Source organism: Lemur catta, chromosome 16 (assembly GCF_020740605.2).
Source record: "Lemur catta isolate mLemCat1 chromosome 16, mLemCat1.pri, whole genome shotgun sequence".
Classification (NCBI taxonomy): Eukaryota; Metazoa; Chordata; class Mammalia; order Primates; family Lemuridae; genus Lemur; species Lemur catta.
Genome location: NC_059143.1, coordinates 39,580,016 through 39,605,640, shown reverse-complemented (window position 1 = coordinate 39,605,640; position 25,625 = coordinate 39,580,016). Strand labels below are relative to the sequence as shown.

Below are 25,625 nucleotides of genomic sequence, written 5' to 3'. Positions count from 1 at the left end.
TTGACAATGATACTCTTTTTATTGAAAAGCAATATAAAACAGCTTTAGAAATAGAGAAAGATATTTTACATTATTTCTTCTGTTATGAACATTTTTATACTTTGTGCCAGAATTTACTTTCCGTAACTATTTTTGTTTTATCTGGAACATTTTACATTTGATTTCTACATTATTGAATATCTATTAGTGTTTAATTTAGAAGAGCTTAATAAACTGCTAATCTTAGAACAATGGTACTTCCTTTGCTTTTTAGACCTTTCTTCTGAACATGCTTATTTATGTACAATGTGGAAATCTGATCCTGTTCTCTTCCACTCAGCCAACAGTTCCTTTTGTACTTCTTCTGGTAGTTCATAGAAAACTTGAGGATCGATGTCAGAAGGAAAAGTGATTTTCTCATCAACTGAATCTTGCTCTCTATTTTCTGTATGTCTTTCATGATGAGAGACTATTGCCATTGTTTGTTTATGACTATCTGTAGTTCGGTTTTTGGAGAAAAGTTGCTCGCTCTGCATATTTGGAAATAAATGGAAAACAGATACAGCAGGGTTTGTATTTGAAAAGTAGGATCCTTGAGGTTCTTTAGGTCCTTGACTCATGTGTTCATTTTTTAATCTATTATCTAAACAATATGAGTAATCCTTTTGGCTAGACAGGTAAGAGGAACTACTGCTATTTAAGCCTGATGTTCCAGGTTCACAAGGAGGTAAAGAAGATACCTGTTTGCTATTGAATAAATGATCCCCAGGATTTGTGGGACTATCTTGCACTTGTTTTGTAGAAAAGAAAGATAATACTCCTCTAGAGGCATGTAATGGACAACTCAAACTTTCTTTCCCTTGAGATTTTTCTCTAGATTTTCCAGAAAGGATTTCTTCTTGAATATCTACTGGAAGCTGCTTAAAGACTTCTTGGTCAACATCCTCAGGAAGTGAACAGAGTGGGAATTCATTAATGTTTTTTTCTTTAGAAAAATTTGTAGTATCTAGTGGCGACTCCCCAGTTTTTGTACTTTCAGTTTTTCCACTTGGTAGAAAATCACGGTTTGTTTCTTTATCTTTGGAAAAATCTTCCATATGAGTGTCTTTCATTTTCTAAAACACAAGGATAACAGAATAATTTAGAAATCTGATATCTTTTGAATATCCATGCTGCTGAAGTGTGCCTGTAGCAATTATGTGACAACATGCTTCTATCCTACTCAACAACTTCAATCCTTTGTGGCCAGTTCCAAACAACTAGAGATCTCCTACATAATTAGTCACACGGTTGTGTGGATTTTTATTCACGATTCCAGGAAGAGGGTTCCTTGCTAGCTAGAACTAAGCCAGAGGTTAAGTATGCATTTGGACACCTGGGAAGATCTCAACAATTATGTATCCACATTCTATAAATAAAAGAATGGTGGCCTAGAAAAAGTAAGTTATTCACCTAATGGTATGTTTTAAAAAATACACACAGAGCATCAGGGTCTAGTCTTCCAAAAATTACTATTCTATAGGGTAACATTTAACAGAAAGAAAAAAAAATTTCTATAGTAAAAGCTCATCATCATTAAGATACAGCACTATTTTACATTTACATAAAGTAAAAATTTAAAAACACCTTCAATTCTAACTTGCATAATTTTTCTACATAAAGTTTTTCACTTAAATTTCCCCTCTAGTTTTATGTACTATAAAAATATAAACAGCCAAATATAACTCAGTAAACATCAACATGATATTAACTTCAAAAAGGTAAAAGGAGAAGAGATTCAAGCCATTATATTTATTGAGCACCTAAGGTGTGCCAATATGTACAAGGTAATTTCACTTACATTTCCTTCTCTAATGCCATTGTAAATTAGGACCTTTAATTCCCATTCTATAGATTAAAAGGTAAAAATAAACACCTTTTAAAATTTAATAAATGGAATAAAAAGGGTCACAGAAAAAAGTAATTTGAAGAAAGTATTAATTTACTCTTTCCATAACACTATTCTGTTCTCACTTTAAACTTAAATGGAAATGAAAATATTACTAAAATTATATTGATTAGATGATAAAAATAAAGAAAAATATTTTAAATTAAGAGTTAATTATAAACATTAATAATTTAGTTAAAGAAGATTATTTTCTAAAGCATCGTACATTTACTAAATAGAAGTTCACCTATACAGTAAACAGGTTTTATTTTAGTCATTTGAAAATGTGACAGGCCTTTACCATTCTATTGCCACACTGTTAATTTTTACAACCGTAAAATCAGTAGTCAATGCTATCAATATTGCTATCAGAATTCAATATAATTTCAAAACCAAGAAAATTTAAATACTTCAACAAAAAATTGTGGGAAAGGTACTGGTAGCTTATGTATAAACTGACAGACAAAAAGATTTAATTTCCAATATCTGAAAATATTTTCATATTGATGAGCTAATCTATTATATCCCTATATGCTATTATAAAATGTGTTAACACTTCCAAAACAGGGAAACTCCATAATGGCTTTTCTCTTTTATTCAGTGATGTTTACGTTTTGTTCTTAGATCACAGCATATTTAAGCCAGCATGCATAATATGATAGCTACTATGAACAAGTAAATCACCTAAACAAATACCACAATATATTTAAGGTCAGCAACTGTAACATGATAGGTACTATAAACAAGTAAATCCAAATAATATCACCCAAAAGAATCTCTAAACTACATCAGTTAAATACTAACTTAGATTTGTAATTTAACCACACAAATCCGGTAAGAATATACTTAGAAAACATAACAAAAAAGAGTGTACTTACAAAACTGCGCTTGCCAGAGCGTGAAGTTGTTGATAATGATGGCATTAAGTAATAATCGATAGACCCTTTCTTGGCAGTATTTAGTGCTTTAAGGTTGCAGAAGCACACATTTAGAAGGGTAAGATGAAATGGCATCTTCACATTCACCATATTTCGAAAAAGTTTCATAACTGTATCAACCATTGGGGTCATCACATCATAATTTCCTAAATAAAATGTTTAAGAAGAAATAGCTTAACATATTATATCATAATTAGTATTAAGGAGTTTAATATAATTTATACTGCTTAGATTAAGAAATTAAAATCCTAAATAAACATCACTGGGTGTCTTTACATTATATACTAAACTGGGACATGTCAGCATTAATACTAAAGAACAAATAGGTTGGTAAGTTTTCAAAAGATTTGAAATATGGGACTTCTGGTTATGGTAGAGTGATGTGGTGAGAAAATCCTCTCTCTAAAAAACTACTATAAAACTGAACAAAATTGTTGAAAACTACCATTTTGGGAATCTGGAAAGGAATCAAAAGCAAACAAAGTGAGAAGCACTGACTTGAAAAGCTGCTACATGTCACGTAAGAAAGTAGAAGACAACAGCTTCATTGGCTGGGACTGTTCTGAGGCCCCTTTACATAGCTTAGCTGGTACAGTAGTTCCACCACGGGGAGGCTGGCTCCCAAAGCCACCAGCTTCAGTGCCAGAGAGGACACACCTGATTTGAGGCAGAGGTAAAAAGCCCACACACAGTAGTTTTGCCAGCAAAATGAGAAAATCCGGTAGGAAACAAATAGGGAAATCCCACAGCTCTGCTAGCCTGAGGTTTTAGTTATGGTTGGGATAAGTGAAAGACAAGTGGACCAGCCAGAAATTTAACCAGGAGATTTGGAAATGACAGAACCATAGAGGAACTAGATAAGCTCTCTTCACAACCCTAGCTGACTGGGAGATTGCATGCAGCTGGAGGAGAGGCCAGAGAGGGCCTAAGCTCTCTACACATTCCTAACTGAAATGGCTACATGCATACCCAGGGGAGATACAAGACAGCCTCGTAGAAAATAAAAGTAAAGGCAGACTTGAAAACTGTCTAAATTTTTTAAGTGCTTTCTAACCCATAAACCTATCCATTGGCAGAGGGTGGAAGGCTCCCAGGCTCTATAGTGTTTGAGCAAAACCTTTGACCAATCTTTGGCTAACCACTAAACTATACAGACATGGGTAACTCCCTGGGCAGCCAAAATAGAAAATAAAAATTTGAGTTTAGAAAAAAAAAATGAGCACAGAAATCAGTGGCTACACAACACAGAGGAGGTAGATTAAGATTAAGTTCAGACAAGTTACCAAAAAAAGAAAAGAAAAAGAAAAAAAAACTATGGGAAAAAAATCTAAATTCAAAGTTGCTACATTATCTTAAATGTCTAATTTTCAATAAAATAGATCAAAACATGCAAAGAAACAGCAAGATGTGATCCATATTTGGGGAAAAAGCAGTCAATATAAATTGACTTTAAGTTGGATTTAGCAAAAACTTCAAAGTCACTAATATAGATATGTCCAAAGGATTAAAAGAAAATCATGTTTAAAGAATTAAAATACAAAAACAACTACCAAAAAAGGAAATCTCAATAAACAAACAGAACTAAACATGCAAACAAAAGACAAACAGAAATTCTAAAGTTAAAATAATACAGCAACCAAATCACACACACACAAAAAAATCACTGGATGGGCAAATGCAGTTTTGACAGGACAGATAAATCAGAATTTCAGATAGCTCAACATAAATTATTCACACTGAAGGGAAAAAAAAAGACTGAAGGAAAATGAACAGAGAGTACAGTAGCACAGGCCTGTAGTCCCAGCTACTCTGGAGGCTGAGGCTAGAAGATAGCTTGAGCCTAAGAGTTTGAGACTGTAGTGAGCTATGATCGTGCCACTGCACTCCAACATGGGTGACAGAGCGAGACCTCAGATACCCTTCAGCATTCTCTTTATACCTTTATAGTCACCCCCCTATCATAGTTTAATATTAATAATCCTTTATTTGAAACTTTCCCTGTTCAAATTCTTGTGTGGTTACTCTCTCCTGATTGGAAGGAGACTGAAAAGACTATTCATAGCTAACTCCTCATCAGTAATAATGGAAACCAAAAGATAGTGAAGTGACATATTCAAAGTATGGAAAGAAAAACACCGTCAAGAATCATATATCTAACCAAACTGTCATTCAAAAGTGCTAGTTTGGTAGAATGCCCCAAATATTAATATTTTAGTTGAGTTGTTTGATACTGTTGCTCAACTCTTCAAGAACAAATGGAACATTCTATAGGATAGATGATATGTTAGGCCATAAAATAAGTTTCAACATATTTAAAAAGATTGAAATTATTCAAAGTATGTTCTCTGATCAACATGAAATTAAATCAGAAATCAACAACAGAAAGAGGTTTGGGAAATAATCAAATATTTGGAAATTAAATAACAAATTTCTAAATAAGTTTAAGGGTCAAAAAAGAATTTATAAGGCATATCAGAAACTACTTTGACCTTAATGAAAAATAAACACTACAAAATTTATGGAATATGTGGAATAATAGACAACTGGAAACTCTGAAAAGTAGGAGGATGGGAGAGAGCTAAGGGATGAAAAACTGTCTGTCAGATAGAAGGTATACTATTCAGGTGATAGATATACTAAAAGCCCAGAGTTCACCACTACACAATATATATCCATGTAAGAAAACTACACTGGTATCCCCTAAATCTATGAAAATAAACTTAAAAAATGTATCAAATGCAGCTAAAGCATTGCTTAAAAGGAAACATATAACTTTAAACTTGTTATTAGACAAGAAGTATAAAATAAATAAATGCTCACCTTAAGAAACTAGGGGGAAAAGGCAAATTAAACTTAAAGCAAGGAGACATATAAAAATAATAAAAATCAAAACAGAAATAAATGAAATAAAAAGTAGAAAAACAATAGAGAAATCAATGACACTGAATGTTGGATCTTGAAAGAAATCAACAAAATTGATAAATCTTTGCTAGAATGACAAAGAAAAAAAGACTATACAAATTATCAAAATCAGGAATAAAAGAGAATAACACTATAGACCCTACAAAATTAAAAGGATTAAAGAGAATATTAACAACTTCATGCCAACAAATTAGGCAACTTGGATGAAATGCAGAAATTCCTAAAAGACATGAGTTATCAAAACTGACTCTAAATAAATGAAAATCTAAATAGATGTCTAACAAAGAAAGAAACCAAATTACTATTTCAAAATCTTTCCATAAACAAAAGTCCAGGGCTATAAATAGCCAAAACAATTTTGAAAAAGAACAAAGCTAGAGAACTTACACTACCTAATTTCAAAATGTATAATAATCAAGACAGGGCAGAATTAATATAAGGATAAACATATGTATCAATGGAACAAGAAAGTCAAGAAATAAAATCTTGCATTTATGTTCAATAAATTTTAGACAAAGATGCCATGGCAATTCAGGGGTGAAAAATAGTCTTTTCAACAAACACTACTGAAACAACTAGATATCCACATGCAAAAGAAAGAAGACCCTACCTTATACCACACCTAAAAAATTAACTCAAAATTGACCTAAACATAAAGCTTAAAACTATAAAACTTCTAAAATAATACAGTAGGAAATGTCTGTGACCTTTGAGTTAGGCAAAGAACTTTTAGATATGACACTAAAAGCACTATCCATAAAATAAAAACCACAATACCACTACACACCACTAGAAAAACTATAATTAAAGAGACTACTAATACCAAGTATCAGTGAGGATATGAAAAACTGGAACCCTAATACATTGCTGGTGAAAATGTAAATTATTAACACCAACTTTGGAAAAAAGTTTGGCAGTTTCTTAAACCATTCATCGTGTCATATGACCCAGCAATTCCACTCCTTGCAGTCTACCCATGATAAATGAAAACATATACCCACCCAATGATTTACACACAGATGTTCATAGCACCATTTTTATTATAATAACAGCCCCCAAATGAAAACAACCTAAGTTTCCATAAAGAAGTTATCTTGTGCTCCATAATTATCATAGTTTTGTTCTCTTTGAACTGGGGAAACATTCTTAACTAGTCTTTACTTTTACTATCTACTTAAAAACAACAACAACAAAGTTTTCTAGTGAAAATTCCTGATAGATTAAAACTATTTAATTTCTCACTAACTCCCTGTGATGACCCTCCATTTTTGGAGTATATTTCTAATTCAAAGTTTGATTTTTTAAGAGTTAAACCTGCTAACAAAATTATTTTTTTCCATCAGGATACATATAATCCTGTATGCTAATAAAATTCTTAGAAAACTAGTCCATACCTTTCCCTAACTTCTGAATTACATGGGACGGAATAGGGCACTGACGACTCTCACGACTACAGTACTTCTCAGATGAATACCGACGGAGTGTTAATCTTACTGTGTGGGGTTTCCTTCCATCTTGGCATACTCTAAAAAGAAAGTGGAAATAAGAAATTAGAAAAAGTATTACCTAAAGACTTTTTAAATACATAACAAACACCTTATTTACTTAATGGTGTCAGATTTGGTAACTATAACAATTATACATACAGTAGATAACTAAATAGTGAGCAATAACGATCCCTGAAAACCCAAATAAATATCAACAAAGTCTATGCACTAACGCTCTGAAACGTAAGGCTCTCAGGCCTCACTCAGAATTGAGTACTCTCAGAAATAAAACAGAAATAAGACATAATCTAGCAAGCTGTTTTATAATCCAAAACATAACTAAAAGGAACAAATTAAAATCAGCAGGAAATTTAAGAACTGAGAGAATCATTCACTAACAGAAGCAAATGAGTAAAAAATAACAAGAGACAATTTTTTATGACTTTTTTCTTATAAAATGAGATTACAAAAAGAAAAAAATATTTTTTACAAAATAGGATCATTTTTGTTAAAGTCAAGAGCACTCTCCAAATCCAAGAGAGCCAGTAATACCACCATTACATGATAGCTTATTAGAGCAATACCTTGAAAGATCAATTACATACCATATTTAGGAACAAAAGTACATATACATGCATCTTAAGAAAAGTTCCATCCAAATTATCCTGGTTTTAGTATTGAAACAAAAGTTTTAATGATTTGAAAAATTCCCTTAAAAAGTAGAAAATCTAATTACTAGAAAAACTGAACATCATTAAGGATAACATTTTCTTTTTTTATATGCACGGCAATGCATATAGAACCAAATCACAAACATAAAATGCAAATACTGTACACTGTTAAACATACTCAACTTAGAGATTTGAATTGGAAAAATTACTTTGTAGTAAATATTTTTTTTCTATCTCTTACTGCTTTATCACAAAACTTCTTGATGGCTATTTAACTAAGACAATAAAATATATTAAATGCTTCCTGTAAATATGTTACTAGTTTAAATATCTTCCAGTTAAATTGTTCTATTAATTCTGCAATTCAGAGTGTGATATGTTAATTAAAACATACTAGAAAAAGGTTCTATCATAAGCAATCTTAAACTAATGCCTAGAGGAATGATTAAAATTTATATGGTTTTACACTTCTTATATACTTATAGTATTAATCATCATATGCTCTGGAGGAAAAAAATAAGTAATTATATACACACACACATCTGTAATTATTTTTCTGCCAGTCACTTAGATGGTAATGTATTTCAGTCACTGAAATAAGGGGCCATTGTGTGGGGGAAAGGGAACTGGCAAGCAGAGATACAGACATGGTTTATACCTCATATTTCACAGATTTAGAGTACCTAGTCTCACTTCTGGGTCGATTCTTCAACTAAGAAAACCTGTGAAACTTCTACTTCGTGTGGTTTTCTCTATGTGAAGAACTGTTTCCAATGGCTAGGCATTTCAGAGTAGTCTTCCACTTAGCTGAAGCAGAGCAAATGACCCAGTTTCACTAGCATGCTCGCAGGCCCAGCCTGAGTCATACTGCTGGAGCTAGGTCACATAGCCAGCCCCACTGCACGCAGCCAACAGTAAGCTGCACGACTCTGCTCAAGACATGAGAAGCGCGCTGCATGTGACAGCAAAGCTGTAGGAAATTTCACTTCATCAGTTTTCTGAGACTTAGAGCTATTCAAAAACTATTTTTTCTAGATAAAGTTAGCCCTCCTAGAATCATTAAAGCACTCCTACTCTAAACTGTTAGTCCCTGACACCCCAATTTGAGAAATGTCTACCAAGAAAAAGAGAATTAGGAGAAAAAGAGGTAATATTCTTCTGTGAAGTACTGAGAAATACAGGTATGATGCGTGCTAAAGAGCATCAAAAAACTAACTTTCTCATTCAGCTTACGTTATGCTATTTACATATAAATAATCCCAGTTGACACTCTCCAGGTACTTAGATTCAGAAGCCCTGTACACACCTGCAATTACCCCCTGCTCACACATAGCCCCATTTTGCCATTCCTTCCTCTGACACCATGTTCTTTCACAGTCTGAGGCAAAGGGGATATAAGGGTTCTTCTGCTTTCTTCTTCGTTGTTGCTTTAGTAATTTCTCATCTTCAACTATCACAAATTTATATACCTGTTCCTATATACGGAGTTTTCAAATTGTGATGGAATTATTCCTTTGCATTTTTTATCTCTTACTAAAATGCAAGTAATTATTAGGCACAGGCTTCACACTTGCCACAGGGAAAAATTAAAATTTCTTCCTTCTCACCAAAGGACTAGAATAGGTCTAGGATTATTAGAGATATCCATAAAACCCCTTTAGGTAACTAACTGAGGCTTAAGATCCACAGTATAATCACATTGTTACTAAAATTAAGACCCATGGAAGTAGACGGATTAAATTGAGCCAAGAGCACCTATTACTATCTTTACAGTAATTTATAATGCAGAGAAATCCTGTGATAAATGATCTATCTTTGCATTGCTTAGTCTCCAATTAATCTGTAAATTCCAAGATAGGACATTAAGTATTCTTTCCAAATACTGTATATAGAATCAATATATAAGATGACTTGGCAAATGGATTGAAAATCACCTGTTCAAAAGACAAGCAAGTAGTTCTTCAATCTTTTTTTTCACTTCAACTTCTGATGAGCATTTTTTAAATGAATCTTCTTCACTGAAGGACTACCAAAGAAGCATAAATAAGGATTAATGTAAACTCAGATAAGCATATTCAACTATTAACAGTATATATGTCAAATAAATATTCAACACATTCTTTACTAACTTACCTCTTGTGCTTAGTTTAATCCATTTATTTCACTTTTATATTAATTCTTTTTAATCTGCAAGTTATTGTAACCCACTAGAAAGTGTACTGGATGTCAAGAAAATTATAAAGCTCTAATAACAACTCCAAGCCTTATTGTATAATAGTGAAGCTCCTAATCCCCTAAAACTTCAATCTGAGTTTATCCTTAGACAAGTTATTTAACCTTTCTAAAGTACAGTATCTCCATCTTAAAAAAAGAAAAGGAAAGAAAAAAGGGGAGGGAGAAAGAAACGAACAAACAATAGTACTACCGACCTCAAAGGTTTGTAGTGAAGATTAAATGGATAAATGCACATAAAGCACTTAGTAAAGTACTTGTCACAAAGGAAGAAAATCACTCAATGTTAACTGGGTGATTATGCCTTTCCCCATTTCCTAAGTCACTGGGCTACTCTAAAAACAAGAGTTTTAAAAGATTAAAATATTTTGCCTCATATATGGATCATAAGCTATTAAAATTAAGTTGTACTATATTCAAGTAGCTAACTTGAGACTTAAAAATATTAATGCTTAAGATTCAATTTAAGAGTATTTATTAATCTAATATAACAGATCAGCCTTCTCATAGGAAAGGGATTATATACTAACCTAAAAAGCAAACTAGAATAGTAAGAACATGGTACTAAATGTAGAAATCTTCATCACAAATGTGACAACCAGTACTCAATTAAAATAATAATCATCACATACCTGAGGTGGTCCTGAAGGTGTCACAGGAGAGTTATCCTCTCCAAAACTGAGCTTCTGGATACGCTGAGCAACTGAACTTCCTAATTCTTTTTCTAATATTTTGGATGAACAGGTTTGGAGATCATGCACACTGTTGATACCCAGTGCTTCAAGACGTTTGGTAGTTTTATAGCCAATACCTAAATAAAAAGAAATGCATATAGTGTTACAATAGCTTTTCTCCTTAAAACAAAGCTAATTAAAATACTATAAATATATAAGTCATATCTCTAAGTTCTATAATTAATACAGTAGTCTCCCCTTATCTATGGGGGATACCTTCTAAGACCCTCAGGGGATTCCTGAAACTGTGGATAGTACCAAACCCTATATGTTTGTTCCCTTACATTATATACATATGATAAAGTTTAATTTATAAATTAGGCACAGTAAGAGATTAACAATAACAATAATAAAATAGAACAAGTATAACAATCCACCATAATAAAAGTTATTTGAATGTGGTCTCTGTCTCTCTTTCTCTCTCAAAATATCTTAATATTTTCAGACCATGGTTGACTGAGGGTAATTGAAACTAAGAAAAGCAAAACCACAGATAAGGCGGGACTACAGTATTTTTCTAGGATCCAATACCATCACAAATTAGGCTATTCTTCTACTCAGGGCCCCTGAGTTATATGTACCTCTTTGAAGCTCTCACAACATCTATAATATAATGAATATGGGATAACACATAAATGCTATCTTGCTAAAATGAAATTTTTACCACTTGTTATATAATATTAATATAATACTACGGAAGAAATTCAAGAATCATGATTAATGTAAAATAAGACTGTCATTAGAGTAATTCAAATTAATTAACATGTGCTTATTAGGTGACCTAACTGATTCCTACATACAACACCACACATTTATCCACAAGTCATATCTACTAATAGCAGTATTTATCATCCAGAATACAAGTAAGAGCCAGAAAGCAAACAATCTTATTAGCAAAACCCCTCACGCAAAGTTCTTGCACTAAAACTCAGTCATACTTTATTCATAGAAGATACTCAAGCCATTTAGTGTCTCTTTATTACTTTCATTTAAAAATAATAATAATTCTACAGTTATCTGGTTTTCTTACACAGTAAAGGCAGTACTAAGTCAGAGGAGGTGAGTGTGTAGGGGAAATTATTAACGTAGAATGACAGATATTTTCACAGCAGAAATAAACAAAAGCTTGGACATTTGGCAATAAGGGAGAAAGTAGAAAGCCTGGAAAAAAAAACCAAAAAAAAAAAAAAAAAACGGATACAAGAACTCAAAAGTAAAGCCAAGTAAGAATGTCTATATCAGTATACAGTCCTCAATTTATTACCACCTTACATTGTTCCTCAGAATGCAGAACCAGAGTTATCCAAAAAACTTCAAATTATTAATATAATTATTCTAGGCTAAGGAAGGCAAGGCAGTGCATAATGCATTTTGGCATCAACATCTAAAGGATTGCTTTTCAGTTGTCTTAGAAATGTACTTCCACAGAATTCGTTTATAACATCTTATTCCCCAGTAATACCATAGAAATTAAATTCAACATATCCATTATTGATGGTCTATAAAAACTAAGGTATTTGATCTTCAAAGATACAAAGCTGCACCATGACCTAAATAGGTCACTGAACCCCTCAAGGAAATCCATTTCCTCATCTTTAAAATGAGGAACTTGACCTAGATGCTTTGGAAGGTCCATTGTAGTACTAATATTTTATATATAGTACCAAAAGAGAGTTAGTAAAAAGCGAACTCCCCTATCCAGATGCAATGTACAATGTAAGAGTATGAACCATGGACGGGAAATAAAGGACCATATGTTTCTAAGTTATAACTTTTATGATCATATTCTAACTATACAAAAGTAAGTGAAACTAGAAAAGTACTTTCACATATTTCCAAATACAGATTTGTTCCAGAAAACATGATTTTTTGGTTTTCTCCAAGAACCAAGTACATATGTATAAGAATTATATAGTGTTTATAACTTTTCAAAATTAAAAAAATATAATAAAACCAATGTATACTTTTCATATATATTTGTCTTACCAGGTATCTCCTTTATGTGGTTCAAACTGTGAATAAGATCTTGACAACTTTCAGGTAATAAGACTGTCTGCTGGTTTGGTTTAAAGACGCCAGAAACTAATTTTGCCAATAGTTTATTAGAAGCCACTCCAGCACAGCCAGTGAGCCCCAACTGATTATACATGGCTTCCCGCATCTCTGCTGCAATCTGAGATCCAACAAGTAGTCTGCTGTGCAAGATGTCATGCAGGTTTATAGCTATAAAAACAGTGAATGTTGTTAAAAGTCACAACAAAAAATTTTAATTTTTTTACAAAAAGTTTTAAAAGGTATGGGCTTAGTCTATATCCCAAACCCTACCACCACCATCAGCATCACCACCACTGCACTGCCACTGCCATCACCAGCATCATCATCATCACTACCTGCTAGATTTGGATGTTTGTCCCCTTCCAAACTCATGTTGAAATTTAATCCCCAATGTTAGAGGTAGGGCCTAACGGGAGGTGTTTGGGTCATGTGGGTAGATCCCTCATGAATAGATTAATGCTCTCCCTCAGGGGTGAATGAGTTCTCCTCTATTAGTTCCCATAAGAGCTGATTGTTTTAAAGAGCCTGGCACCTGTCCCTTCTCTCTCTCTTGCTTCCTCTCTAGCCACATGATCTCTGTACACACCAGCTCCTCTTCACCTTCCACCATGAGTGGAGGCAGCCTAAGGTGCTCACCAGACGCAGAGCCCAATCTTGAATTTTCCAGCAATCAGAATCGTGAGCCAAATAAACCTTTTTTCTTTATAAATTATCTGGTCTCAGGTATTTTGTTATACCAGCACAAAACAGACTAAGACACTACTACCACCCTTGACCAATCTCTTTCACCCTTCATGGGAATACTGTAAACAAATGACACAAGTGAATTCCAAGGGCCTGTGATAGTGAATGTATATTGGGAGTGCTTAATGATTAGCAGATTATGAAACCTGATCTCATAAAAAAATTCATACTGGTATTAGTAACTTTTACTCACATTTACCTATAACTAAGCATAAATGTAAAAGTACTATCATATGATAAGAAGGCTAATACCATAGCTTTAAAGACCTGAACTAAACTTTATGTACCAGCTATACGTGCTGCTGAAAACAATTTCTGACCTGTACATAGTTTAAGAGATCTTCTATAAAAAGTATAGAGAAATTATATAAAAACATTTCCTTACGTGTGAAATGGTATTAGAGTTATATGAAACCATTGTTATCCTCAAAAGACTCATCCTAGAAGTATTTAGGGATGAATGTCATGATGTCTGCAATTTACTTTCAAATGCTCATCAATCAGCCAATCCACAGAGAAGGCAAGATAAATCAAAGGTAGCAAAATGATTAACAACTGATATATCTACAAGAAAGGACATAATGGGTGTTCACTGTACTACTCTGTAACCTTTTCTGTAGACTCAAAAGAAAAATGTTAATAAAATCTTGTGTGGAAAAGGAAGAATTAATGAATAATTGGACATTTTCTTTTGGGGATATAAAAACTAGCTCGCTACAGTAAATTCTAAAACCAATAAATTCTGAATTTGCTTTAAAAATCATATAGAAATATATTTGGAGGGTCAGGCCTGCTTAGTACTTGGATGGGAAAAATATATTTGGAATCTTCTTGTTACTTAGCCCTTGTAAGTAAATAAATAACATAGGTAAAAAAGACACATGAAAAGCTTCATGTCTTCTAGAAACTGTAGCTCTACCCCTTTTCTTCTGTGGAGAACTATACTGGAGACTGATGTCCAGCTTGCAAAAAAGGGGATAAGAGAAACCACATGCTGAGACCTCAGAGCAAGAGGGTTAGTCAAGTCTTACACAAAAGCAGAGTAACTTGTCTTGCATGTGGTCTGATATGGGAGTCACCAGCTGAGTCATAAAACGTCTGAAAGCATAATTAGATAGTCACTGGCGCTAACTGCAGCTTATTTTCAAATGCAAATATGACTGGAAGCACCATCAGTCAATCACACCTTAGTATGTGAAGGAGATAAAACATTCTGATTTCTTGCTAAGAATTGGAAAAGATTATTTGAACTGATTAAATAGGAGCTTGGAGAAGATATTAGCACATAGCAGATGGCTTGGACAAGATTCCAAAGTGGTAACTTGGGAAGTTGAAGAGTGAGGGTCTCAGTGCCTCAGGGGAATAGAATGGAACACATAAAAAATACATTAAATCCAAGGTTAGCCTACCTCAAAATTTTATTTAGAGATCATTTTAGGAGAATCGAAAATTATTCTAAAAAGCATATTAACAAGCCAACACCTGTAACTTACGAATGACCTAAAGCAATTTGGCTTTTTGTTTGTTTTAGAGATGGGCTCTCATTATGTTGCCCAGGTTGGACTTGAAACTCCTGGGCTCAAGTGATCCTTCTGCCTTAGCCTGCCAAGTAGCTGGGACTACAGGCGCAGACCACTATACCTGGCTAGATATGGCTTTTTAAACAGATGCACTGTGTCATAGAGATGAAAACTGCATGGAGAATTGAACAACCACATGTCATTAAAATCTTAATACTTATTAGGGAATAGCAACACCTAATTTTAGTTATCCTAGACAGATTACTGACTAAATATAACTATACCTCCAACAAGTCATAAATCCTTCAGAATGGCAGAGCAAACTCACTGAACATTAAGAAATATATGGGGGGGAGGGGATGGGTGTATACATACATAATGAGTGCAATGCGCACTGTCTAGGGGATGGACATGCTTGAAGCTCTGACTGGGTTGAGGGGCCAAGGGCAATATACGTAACCTAAACTTTTGTACCCCCATAATGTGCTGAAATAAAAAATAAAAAAAAGAGAGAGAAAAAAAATGTATGTACTTTCAGTTACAAAATAAGATGAGTAAGAACCCACTCACACTGATTATTGTATACATGACCCGACACACTCACTGCAGAAAGTTCATCATGTTGAAGCTGCTTTAGTCTCTTCTCAACCATTTCTGTTAGATCCACAAAATTTTCATCAAATCCAAGTCTCTCAACAAGTGGACTAAATTCTTTCAACAATTCTAAATTGAAATAATATTGGAGCACAAATGTAACTGATGTTTTAACTAAAATAAATTTAGCTATTCAATGTTTAAAAAATACATCAAATATATTGTTAAATGCTTTACATATAGTCACAGTTCTACAATATCTTTAATAAAGCCCTCAGTTGACTTTTTTTTGTACCACATTTTGAGTAGAGGCAGTGTTTTGCAACAATTCAAAAAATCACATTCCCAAGGCAGTCACTCATGGCAATATACCTTAGCTCAGTCTTCTATACCTATAATTTCTGTATCTGTAAGACATTAAATATCAATGATTATGGTTTAGGTATGATCCTAAAGCAGAATCAAAGAATAAACTACAGTCTGCTTAGGAGAGCAAAAACAAGTAGTAATATATTACAGCTATATTTTCCAAAAGAATTTTAAAAAAGCAAAGCCAATAACCCTTAAAATTTCTAATTCTTACTGAGTCAAACCAAAAGTCACTTAATTTTCAAAATACACTACAACACGGCATTTTGATTAGCCATTTCATTGCATATTCCTTAAGGACAGAGAAGTAGAGGTGGTCCACAATTTACAGGTACTGAAATGTCTAGCATCTAGCACAATCTGTAGTCTGAAGTTAAATGTTTACTAAAGTGAACTGAATGAAAATTCAAAATAAATTCAAAAGGACTATCAATTCTCCTATATTAGGATTAGGACTAATAACTTTAAAATCATGAGAAGAATTTTTCACTTCCCTCTGAATTGCCTTGTACTGACACACCAGTTGGATGACAGAAAACCAATGTTAATCTCTTCGTATACAAAAATGCATAGGTCCTTTTTTGGAAACTAAGAAATAAAAGGATTATGTCATTCCACACAGATCATTGTTTTATACAAATACCAAAAATGTGCTTTTGTTTTATTAATGCCAGCATTGACAATATCAGGGGAAAACAATGAAGATAACAGTGTGACGCGGTGGATACCAAAAATCATCCAACCTACCTAGTGACAACCATTACCTCCTTTCAGGAGAAACTGACAATGTATCTGATCATATAACAGGACTGTTTTGCATTTCCCTCATCAATTTCTACATTTTTTTTCAAAAGTATATACTTAATATCCAAAGTAACATATAGAAAACAAAACAGTTTATTAAAAGAATACTAAGAAAAATAAAGGACAGGGTTTTAAGTACCAAGCAGAAAAAAACGTTAAATACAGAAGCATGCACAAAGCTGCTGGATGACTAAATATTGATTTTATTGGTTCTATTATTACTAGGTTACAGGACAAATCTCTACCCTATCCCATTCCTGAAGTTAACCTCTTATTTTGCTGTCAACTTCATAAACAAGATACATGTATTCAACATATAATTATGCAAGGCCCAAGAGAGTTCATAATTAGAGGAAAAAAACTACCTAGAAAAAAACATATGTATGCTGTAGAATAAAAATATAAAATAAACAAGAAGGTTATATACCATAACCAGGTCAGACATAAACATGGTATAGGACTAACTGGGTATGTTCCTACTTTAACTCAGAAAAATACTATGAGAAAAATTAACCTAAAATAACTTTTTATTAATGAACAAGTCACTTATAAAATATTACTGGCTGTTATATTAGGGCCTTTTTAATTCTTTAAAGATACTTGATAAATTAAAAATCAGTATAAAAACTCAGATTTACTCACTGAATTTCCTGTATGATATTTTCACAATGAAAAGGTGCAGGGGCACAGAAGTTGAAATGGAAAGACTAATAAATCTGACACCATAAATAAAGTCAAAAAGATAAAAGATAAACTGGGAGTATATTTAAAACACATAGGCATCAAATGGCTAATTTTCTTAATTTCCAAGAAAAGGCACACTCTAATAAGAAAAAGAACAATCCAAATAAAAAATAGGCCAAGTGAATAGGTTGTTCACAGAATAAATAAATAAATAAGGCCAAAAATATACGGAAAAAAATGCTCAGCCTTACTCATAGAGAAATGCAAATCAAAACAATGATTTACTATTTTTCACCTATCAAGCAAAAATTCTTTATCTGACACTCTCATACATGCTAGCAATATGTTGGGGTAACCTCAAGTGCTACATATAGCAGTATTCAAAACTCTAAATGCAAATGACGTTTGATCTAGCAATAGGAACTTCCCTTATGGCTATCCCCTTAAAAGTATGCCGAAATTTCTATATGAAAATGTCTACTACAGTGCATATTTGTTAGAGCAAAAACCTGGTCGTAGCCTAATAATCCATTACTATTCAAGGAAACCATATAATTTATCATGCAAAACAAGCATTTTTGAGTGAAAAAAGGTACAATTAATAATTATGTAGCAACAACAGGAATAAAGTGGAATATATTGTCTTCATATCACTAAAGGTCTGGTTAAATAAGCATGAAACAAATACAATGAAATACTGTGCAGAAATTAAAAACAATGAGGAAGATCTCTATGAATGATATGAAAGATCATTAAGCACAAAGGCAAGATGCAGAATTGTATGTATTCTACAATTACTTCTGTGTACACTAAAAATGCAGTTCTTGATATTTAGACACACCCAAAATTTTGCATAAATGCATAGGTGATGTTTAGGAGTACACTCTTATCTTTTCTGCTTAGCTATCCCTTCTTCTGCTTTCCTCCCATTTCAGCACTGCTTCTTTTCCCCCTGACAAATTAATCAACGTTAAAAAGCTAGTACATATACATATATGTTGGGAAGGCGTTTGGGACATTGTTTTACACATATGGAAAAATGTGATATACGATTTTTCATCTTGCCTTTTATTCACTCAACGAGGCATATCTCTATCAAACAGTATTGTACCAATGCATTCTTTTCAATGGCTATATAATATCCATCATATAGAAGTGTTTATTTAGCCATTGTCCTCTTGATGGGCATTTTTCCTTCCATATTTCTGCCAGTTATAAACCATGCTACAATAAATATTTTTGTATATATGTCTTTATGTACTTATGATTTTATTTCTATTTGATAAACTCCCAACAGTGATATCAGTGGGTTGAAGACTATATATCCTTAATTACAGCAAACGTTTCTTGATTTTTTTCTCACATTCTTTTTATAGTTTGGCAAGTATGATGGATATAAAATAATACATTATGAATTCAAATCTCCTTAGGCACTAATGAATTTGAGCATATTTTTCCATGTAATTGTTAGAAACTGGGTAGGCTCTTTTTGTCAATTGCCTATTCATAGCCTTTGTCCATTTTTATTGGGCTTCTTTTTCCTGTTAAATTTCTAAGAATTATGTATATCATAAACAGTTAACCTTTTCATCTGAAAGCTTCCACAATTAAATAAAAATAGTAAAAAAGATAAATAAATACAAAGCTGATCCTTGTATATTTTGAAACCATATATATTTGCACACGTATTTTCATTTTTCCTCTAATTTACTAAAATGCTAAGATTCAAACCCAAACCTTAACATGGGACAGTTTAGCTACATTGTAATATGTAGTATATATGCAAAATCTAAGAAAATATTAATATACCCATTATTTTTGCTAATAGTTCATAAAAAAATCAGGTTTTTTTGTTTTTATATTTTGGTGTTTTTTTTTTTTTGAGACAGAGTCGCACTCTGTTGCCCGGGCTAGAGTGTCATGGCGTCAGCCTAGCTCACAGCAACCTCAAACTGGGCTGAAGCAATCCTCTTGCCTCAGCCTCCCGAGTAGCTGGGACTACAAGCATGCGCCACCATGCCCGGCTAATTTTTTCTATATATTTTTAGTTGTCCAGCTAATTTCTCTCTATTTTTTCAGTAGAGACGGGGTCTCGCTCTTGCTCAGGCTGGTCTCGAACTCCTGAGCTGAAACGATCCACCCGCCTCGGCCTCCCAGAGAAAAATCAGTTTTTAATTATGTTGATCAAACATTACAGAAGCTTCTCCCAACTATCATTAGTGCATTAGAGAATACCATATTTCTTCATAATTCATTTAAAATAAAAATATCTGGTTTCCTTTATAGTATATTTTCCCATTTTCTCACTTTTAAACTTTGTTTTATATTTTTTCCTGCTACCTTTATAAACATTAGTCATGACAGTTCAAATTATTTCCAACTACACAATTTTCTTGAAAACATTACTCATAACATATAAAGTAGAAGGGGAAGGGGCAGTGGGAAAAAAAAACACATAAAGTCATCCTCTTATATAGTTTTTAAAGTGGACAAGACCCAAAATAAAAAGTTATTAGGAAAAAGGAACATGACTTGCAGCATTTTATATTTATAAAAAGATTACTGTAGTGGATAGGCATCCTATGTAAAGATTAATGCTAAAAGTATACTGCTTATAATTTGTACCTGTAACTTTATAAGACATCTCTCTGTAACGAGTCAAGTCTTCTCCATTAACTAATACCAACTGTGGACACTTTTCTTTTGCATCTCTGACACTCATAAGTTTCCCAACTCCAAGTTTCCTAGCTTCATAGTTGCAGGTAACCACTGAATTTTTCTGCTGAACCCCTGTAAAAAATAAATATTTTATGAGCAAACCAAGCAGGATTGAAGAAACATTTAAAAATATTCTTTACTAATTCCATATCATAATTGTGTAAATTGTAAGACAATCTGTTTTGATAAGAATAAAAAGCACTGTCTTAGCTAAAAAATATAGCTTCCTCACATTGAAATTCTACAATGCAGAAACGTCAGGTTTTCAAGTTATTTCCTAGTTATGAATTACAGGATACCAATATATTCTTTTTCCACATCCTTCTTTTAATCTTTTTTTTATCTACTTGGGGGAGAAGGAAAGTTATTACTAAATAACAAAAGCCTAAGTAGAATTACATGTTAGATGATCAAAGGCATCTGTGCATTACAGTTCTCAAATTTAACAAAAATGAACATAAATCAATATAGTCTATGGAATCTTCAGTGATAAGACACAAATCAAATCCTTCTAGGATGTTTTATAGACAATATAAAAGCAGATTAATTTATATTACCATATGTAACTCTAGGGCATGTTGTACCAAAAAAAAAACAGATGAAAATAATTAAGTACAATTAAACTGGTTGCTGTTAGAAAAACTCACTTATCTTCTGAGTAACTTGCCAATGAATATAAAGCAATGTTTTGTTACAAGTGTCAAACTACAATTGTTAGGGATCTCCTCCCAATTAATGTCCTAATTATTAAACTGTTCTTTATATTAATAGTAATCCAGAGATTAGACAGCAAGGAGGCATCATGAGCTCCCTACTTATCAAAATTGATTACATTATGATCATCTACAGACTGCATAAAAATTCTGGTTTACTGGTAACTTAAAAAAATTAAATATCTAACATTAGGGGGATGGACATAACCTTTTTTTCTACAAGTTTGCATTTTACATATTTTAAATAAACACTGCTCTTATAGCAGCAAGTAGTCAACTTGTTTAAAAAGATAAAAGCAAGTAAGTCTGTTTCTAAAATTTTGATATTATAAACAAAGTAAAGAAACATTTTCACATAAAGTTTTTTCATGTATCAGATTATACCCAAAAATTTCATCACTGAGTCAAAGGTACAATTTAAAGCTCCTCAGTGAACTATTTAAAAAAAATCAGATTGGTAAATTTCTTAACTTAAAAGGGAGTCTTTTAATGCACAATTACATTATATGAACTCATCACCCTATGTCACTAGCCTGAGTTGATCATATATATTTCTAGAGTATAAACAAGACTACTTTTGTTTTAACCAAGAAACTGAGCATTCTTCCTCACTTCTCAATAATCATTCATTCATACTTAATTACATAACACCTTTTAAGAATTATCTACAAAGCATCTTATGTCTCAATGCTACTAATTAAAAATTCCTTCAGGAGAAAAAATTTAGGTCCCTTGATTCTAATTCTTTGACACCCTTAGTTAAGTCTAAAGATCCTAGACCCACCTTGACATAGCAAAACTTAGTCATCCCTTTGTTCTTTAGTAAATCAGCTAGGCTGTGTTGGGATTTATTAAGCTAAACTAGGCAGAAGAGAATAGCAGCAAGTGAACCAAAATTGTTCTTTATACTTATACTAAAAGATGAACCCTTCCTGCACGTATGAAAGAATCTTTCTTTTCTTTTCCTTTCCCAATTTAAAATATGAATTATAATGCTAAAACAAGCTAACATCTCAATAAGTAAATACTCCATGTAAAATTTTTCTTTGCCTTTTATTTAAAAAGATACTTATGTTTTCATGGACAGTTTGCTCGGTGTTAATATTTAGGGTTCTGTTAAAAATCCCACTATTTTGTTAGATGTTACACATTTTAAGAGTTAATTTCAGAAATGAAGGGTAGATGAAAACTTCCATTAGAATGTAATAAAAGAGGTTGTTCTTGAGATACAAAGCTTGTAAAACTTACAAACACTGAGAAAACAAAATCTCCCTAGCAAACCAAGCTACTAACCAGCATAGACTAAAAGTTTATTCTGCTTTCTGTTCAGTTGGCTATACTAATCTCAGATTCACCACTTATTTTTTTCTTGAAACAGGATCTAGTTGTGACACCTGGGCTAGAGTGCAGTAGCATCATCATGGCTCACTGCAACCTCAAACTCCTGGACTCAAGTAATCTTCCTGCCTCAGCCTCCCTAGTAGCTGGGACTACAGGTGCATACCACCAAACCCAACTAACTTTTCTATTTTTGGTAGAGATGGAGCCTCACTCCTGCTCAGGCTGGTCTAAAACTCCTGGCCTCAAGCAATCCTCCCATCTCAGCCTCCCAAAATGCTAGGATTACAGATGTGAGACACTGCACTCTGCCAGATTCACCACTTACTAAATGAGGCTTGTAAAGTTTACACTTACTAGTGAAGCAAAGATGATCACCTATAAAGTACCATAAGAACTGGTTCCAAAATCTTTTTTAATATGGTTAATAAATCAGAATATACTGAGCATCATAACTGAGTAGCTTATCTTATCATTATACAATAAAAACATTATCAATGTCCAGAGTTACCTAAAGGTTTGTCTTTTAGTTCTGGATTTGATATCATTTCTACTTGTGCATAAAAACAATCCAGATCCAGGTGTACTATGACTCTGGGTGAAGAAATTCCTGTTGGCAACACTTGATTGTCAACTCCTGCACAATATGCAAGAAATACAAAAATATGTTCAGGCTGCTTATCATCTCTGAGCAACTGACAGTTTCTTAAAACATGGTATCTGTGAAAGAATAAAGACTTGTAAGCTTTTTCCTGGATTTATTATGTGTCAAAGAATCTAAAAATTACAAAGACATGAAACCCCACCTACACTAGGGTCTTCAGTACTGTGTACTTAATCAGCATTTCTTTTTGCAAAGCATTTTTCTGATAGGAATAAATTTGAGGCAAAAAAAAATATAGACCAATAATAGATGAACTAATAGCAAGAGTTAATACTATCACTTGGAGGTTTATAGTAACTTTTAGAGTAAATCAGAAGGGGCAGAAAAGCTGAAAGAACACTGACTTTAACCAACTTGAAAATTATTCTAAGTGGTATGTCCTTACACTTAAAAAAAATTCTGAAATACAAAATAGCAAAGACAATTTGTGGGTTTCAGTGGACTATATATAGCTCCCATATAACAGACAGCAGAATTATCTGGTTTAGTGCTAAATCTCCAGTGCCTAAAACAGTGTCTGGAATATAACAGACCACCGATACTCACTAAATTGAAAGACTGAATAAATATTTCTTTGATTTTAAAAAGTGGCTTAGCTCATGCGTTGGGGGAAAGGATGACAGAGGCGACTCTTCCTCTCAACACTGAATAAGGCAAGCTAAATGGAATGTGATATGCTGGTTTGGATCCTGGAACTGAAAAAGAACTGAGAAAAAACTGATAAAATCTGAATAAAGCGTGTCGTTCAATAAACAGTATTATACCAATGTTAATTTCCTCGTTTTGACAAATGTACTAAGTTGATGTTAACGTTAGGGGAATCTGTCTCTACAACTATCAGGTAAATCTAAAATTATTCCAAAATTAAACAAACAAAGCAGGGAACGAGAACAGTGCCTTTGCCTCCAGGCCCCGGGGTGGGCGGTGCAAGGCAGGGACCAGAAGCTGGAGGGAGGTCACCCAAGAGGCTACCAAATCGGACGGGCCTCCTCCTAGGTTCTGAGCCATCGCTTCCCTCCAGGGCTGAGGCCGGGTCCCAACCTCTGCCAACTGAGCGACAAGGTCCTCAACTTCTCCAGCCTTAAACTGCCGGGCAGCCTCTGCAGTTTTCGTCAGTCGGTTGAGGGGTCCCCGCCCCCACCTCCACGGAGGTGCAGAGAAAGGGACAGATGCGCCCTCAGCACGCATCGGCTCTGCTGACGTGCCCCACACCATCCCTACTGGGTGAAGCCGTCTCACTTGAGGTGCTCGTTGCGAAACGCAGCAGCAGAAGGCAGGCCTCCCTTGGAGGGGCCCGGAAGACGAAAGGAGCCGAGCGGGGCGGGGGCTGTCGCGCCCCAACGACTGCCGCCCCGGGCATCCGCCCGCCCCGCCCTTCTCATTTACACCCAGGGAAGCCGCCGGGCTCCTCAGGCCCCAGCGCACCCTGCGAGCCGTCCGCCGCCCCCACGGCCGCCAGCTCCATGGCCCAACACTCGTCCTCTTCCTCTTCGCCGCTGCTCTCCTTCTCGGGCTCCACCTCCATCTTTACCATCCCGCCGGGGCCAACCGCAGCGCAGCTTCCGGCCGCTTCCGCCTGGTCTCCAGGGAAACCGTGGGCCGACCGCCCCCAGCCGCTACGGTCCTCGCTCCTGCGCGGTCGTGGCCGACCAGCCTGTTGCCCGGAGTGACGCGCGTTCCTGGGAGCCGTAGCGTGCTGGAGTTCTCTCCTGCCCAATCAGGCCAGAAGTGGGGCGTTGAGCCCAAAAAGCTCGCTTTTTTCTTGAGAGCTTTGGAGTTAGGCCCATATCACAAATTCTAACTTTTGCTTTGCTGTGTATTAGCACAATTGCTAATCCCTAGACCTGAACAATTTATGTGATGGGGCTGGGGAAAGGGGGCACATTATGGTAAGAGCAAGGTGGCCTTGTAAACTGGTATGATTAGCAAGTATGTAAGTTGGTTTTGTTTGTTTTATTTAAAGACACTATGACAGGTTGGACCCCTGAATTTTTAACATGAAAACTGAATAGGATTTTGATACATGGGCCTTGGAGATAAAATCTCTGTTAGGGTGTGAAGTTCCTGCGGGGGGAGAAAGAATTTTCAGACAGTGATTAGGATACACTAAAGTAAAAGTTTATTTTCCTGAGAAAGAAAGGAAGAGAGTGGCCAGGAGACATGGAAGAAAGAAATGTCGGTGGTGGTGAAAGTTGCTTGGTGCTTTTAAAGGGTAGAAATGTTATTGTTTTTGTTTTCTCTGTTCCAGGGGACTGATAACAAAAGTGGCTGTGAAGCTACTGTGTTGGCTTTTTCTGTTTTTCACGTAATACATTGATAGTAGAAATTAGTTTCTTCTTCTTGATAGTGGGAGGCATCTGGTACTGTCTCTTCTTGAGGAAGCAGGGGAAGCTCGCAGTCCTGCTGTCCACTCAGGAACTTTTTCAAGGCTGAGAAGGAAGTCAGAGATACAGGACACGTGTTTTAATTAAACAAAGGGTAGTTGTGTTGTGAGTTTATTTCTCTTTCTGTTTGATAGTTTATTTTCCTCTG

The 25,625-nt window shown here is 34.3% G+C and overlaps 1 protein-coding gene across 7 annotated transcripts; it reads right to left on the bottom strand.

Moving 5' to 3' along the window:
- POLI (DNA polymerase iota) lies at positions 1 to 24,762 on the bottom strand. 7 transcript variants are annotated; one of them, XM_045527493.1, is made up of 10 exons: positions 24,519 to 24,762; positions 22,941 to 23,066; positions 20,286 to 20,450; positions 15,780 to 15,932; positions 12,877 to 13,113; positions 10,789 to 10,967; positions 9,859 to 9,950; positions 7,161 to 7,291; positions 2,785 to 2,990; positions 1 to 1,094 (listed from the first exon to the last, which is right to left on the bottom strand). In XM_045527493.1, exons 1-10 carry the CDS (start codon positions 24,625 to 24,627, stop codon positions 273 to 275), a joined length of 2,220 nt encoding a protein of 739 aa, XP_045383449.1. In that variant the 5' UTR covers positions 24,628 to 24,762; the 3' UTR covers positions 1 to 272. The 7 variants fall into 7 exon arrangements, with proteins under 7 accessions (XP_045383449.1, XP_045383448.1, XP_045383452.1 ...); XM_045527492.1 differs by lacking the exon at positions 24,519 to 24,762 and adding an exon at positions 24,333 to 24,500; XM_045527496.1 differs by lacking the exon at positions 24,519 to 24,762 and adding an exon at positions 24,135 to 24,295.
- Between the last annotated feature and the right edge of the window lie 863 nt (positions 24,763 to 25,625).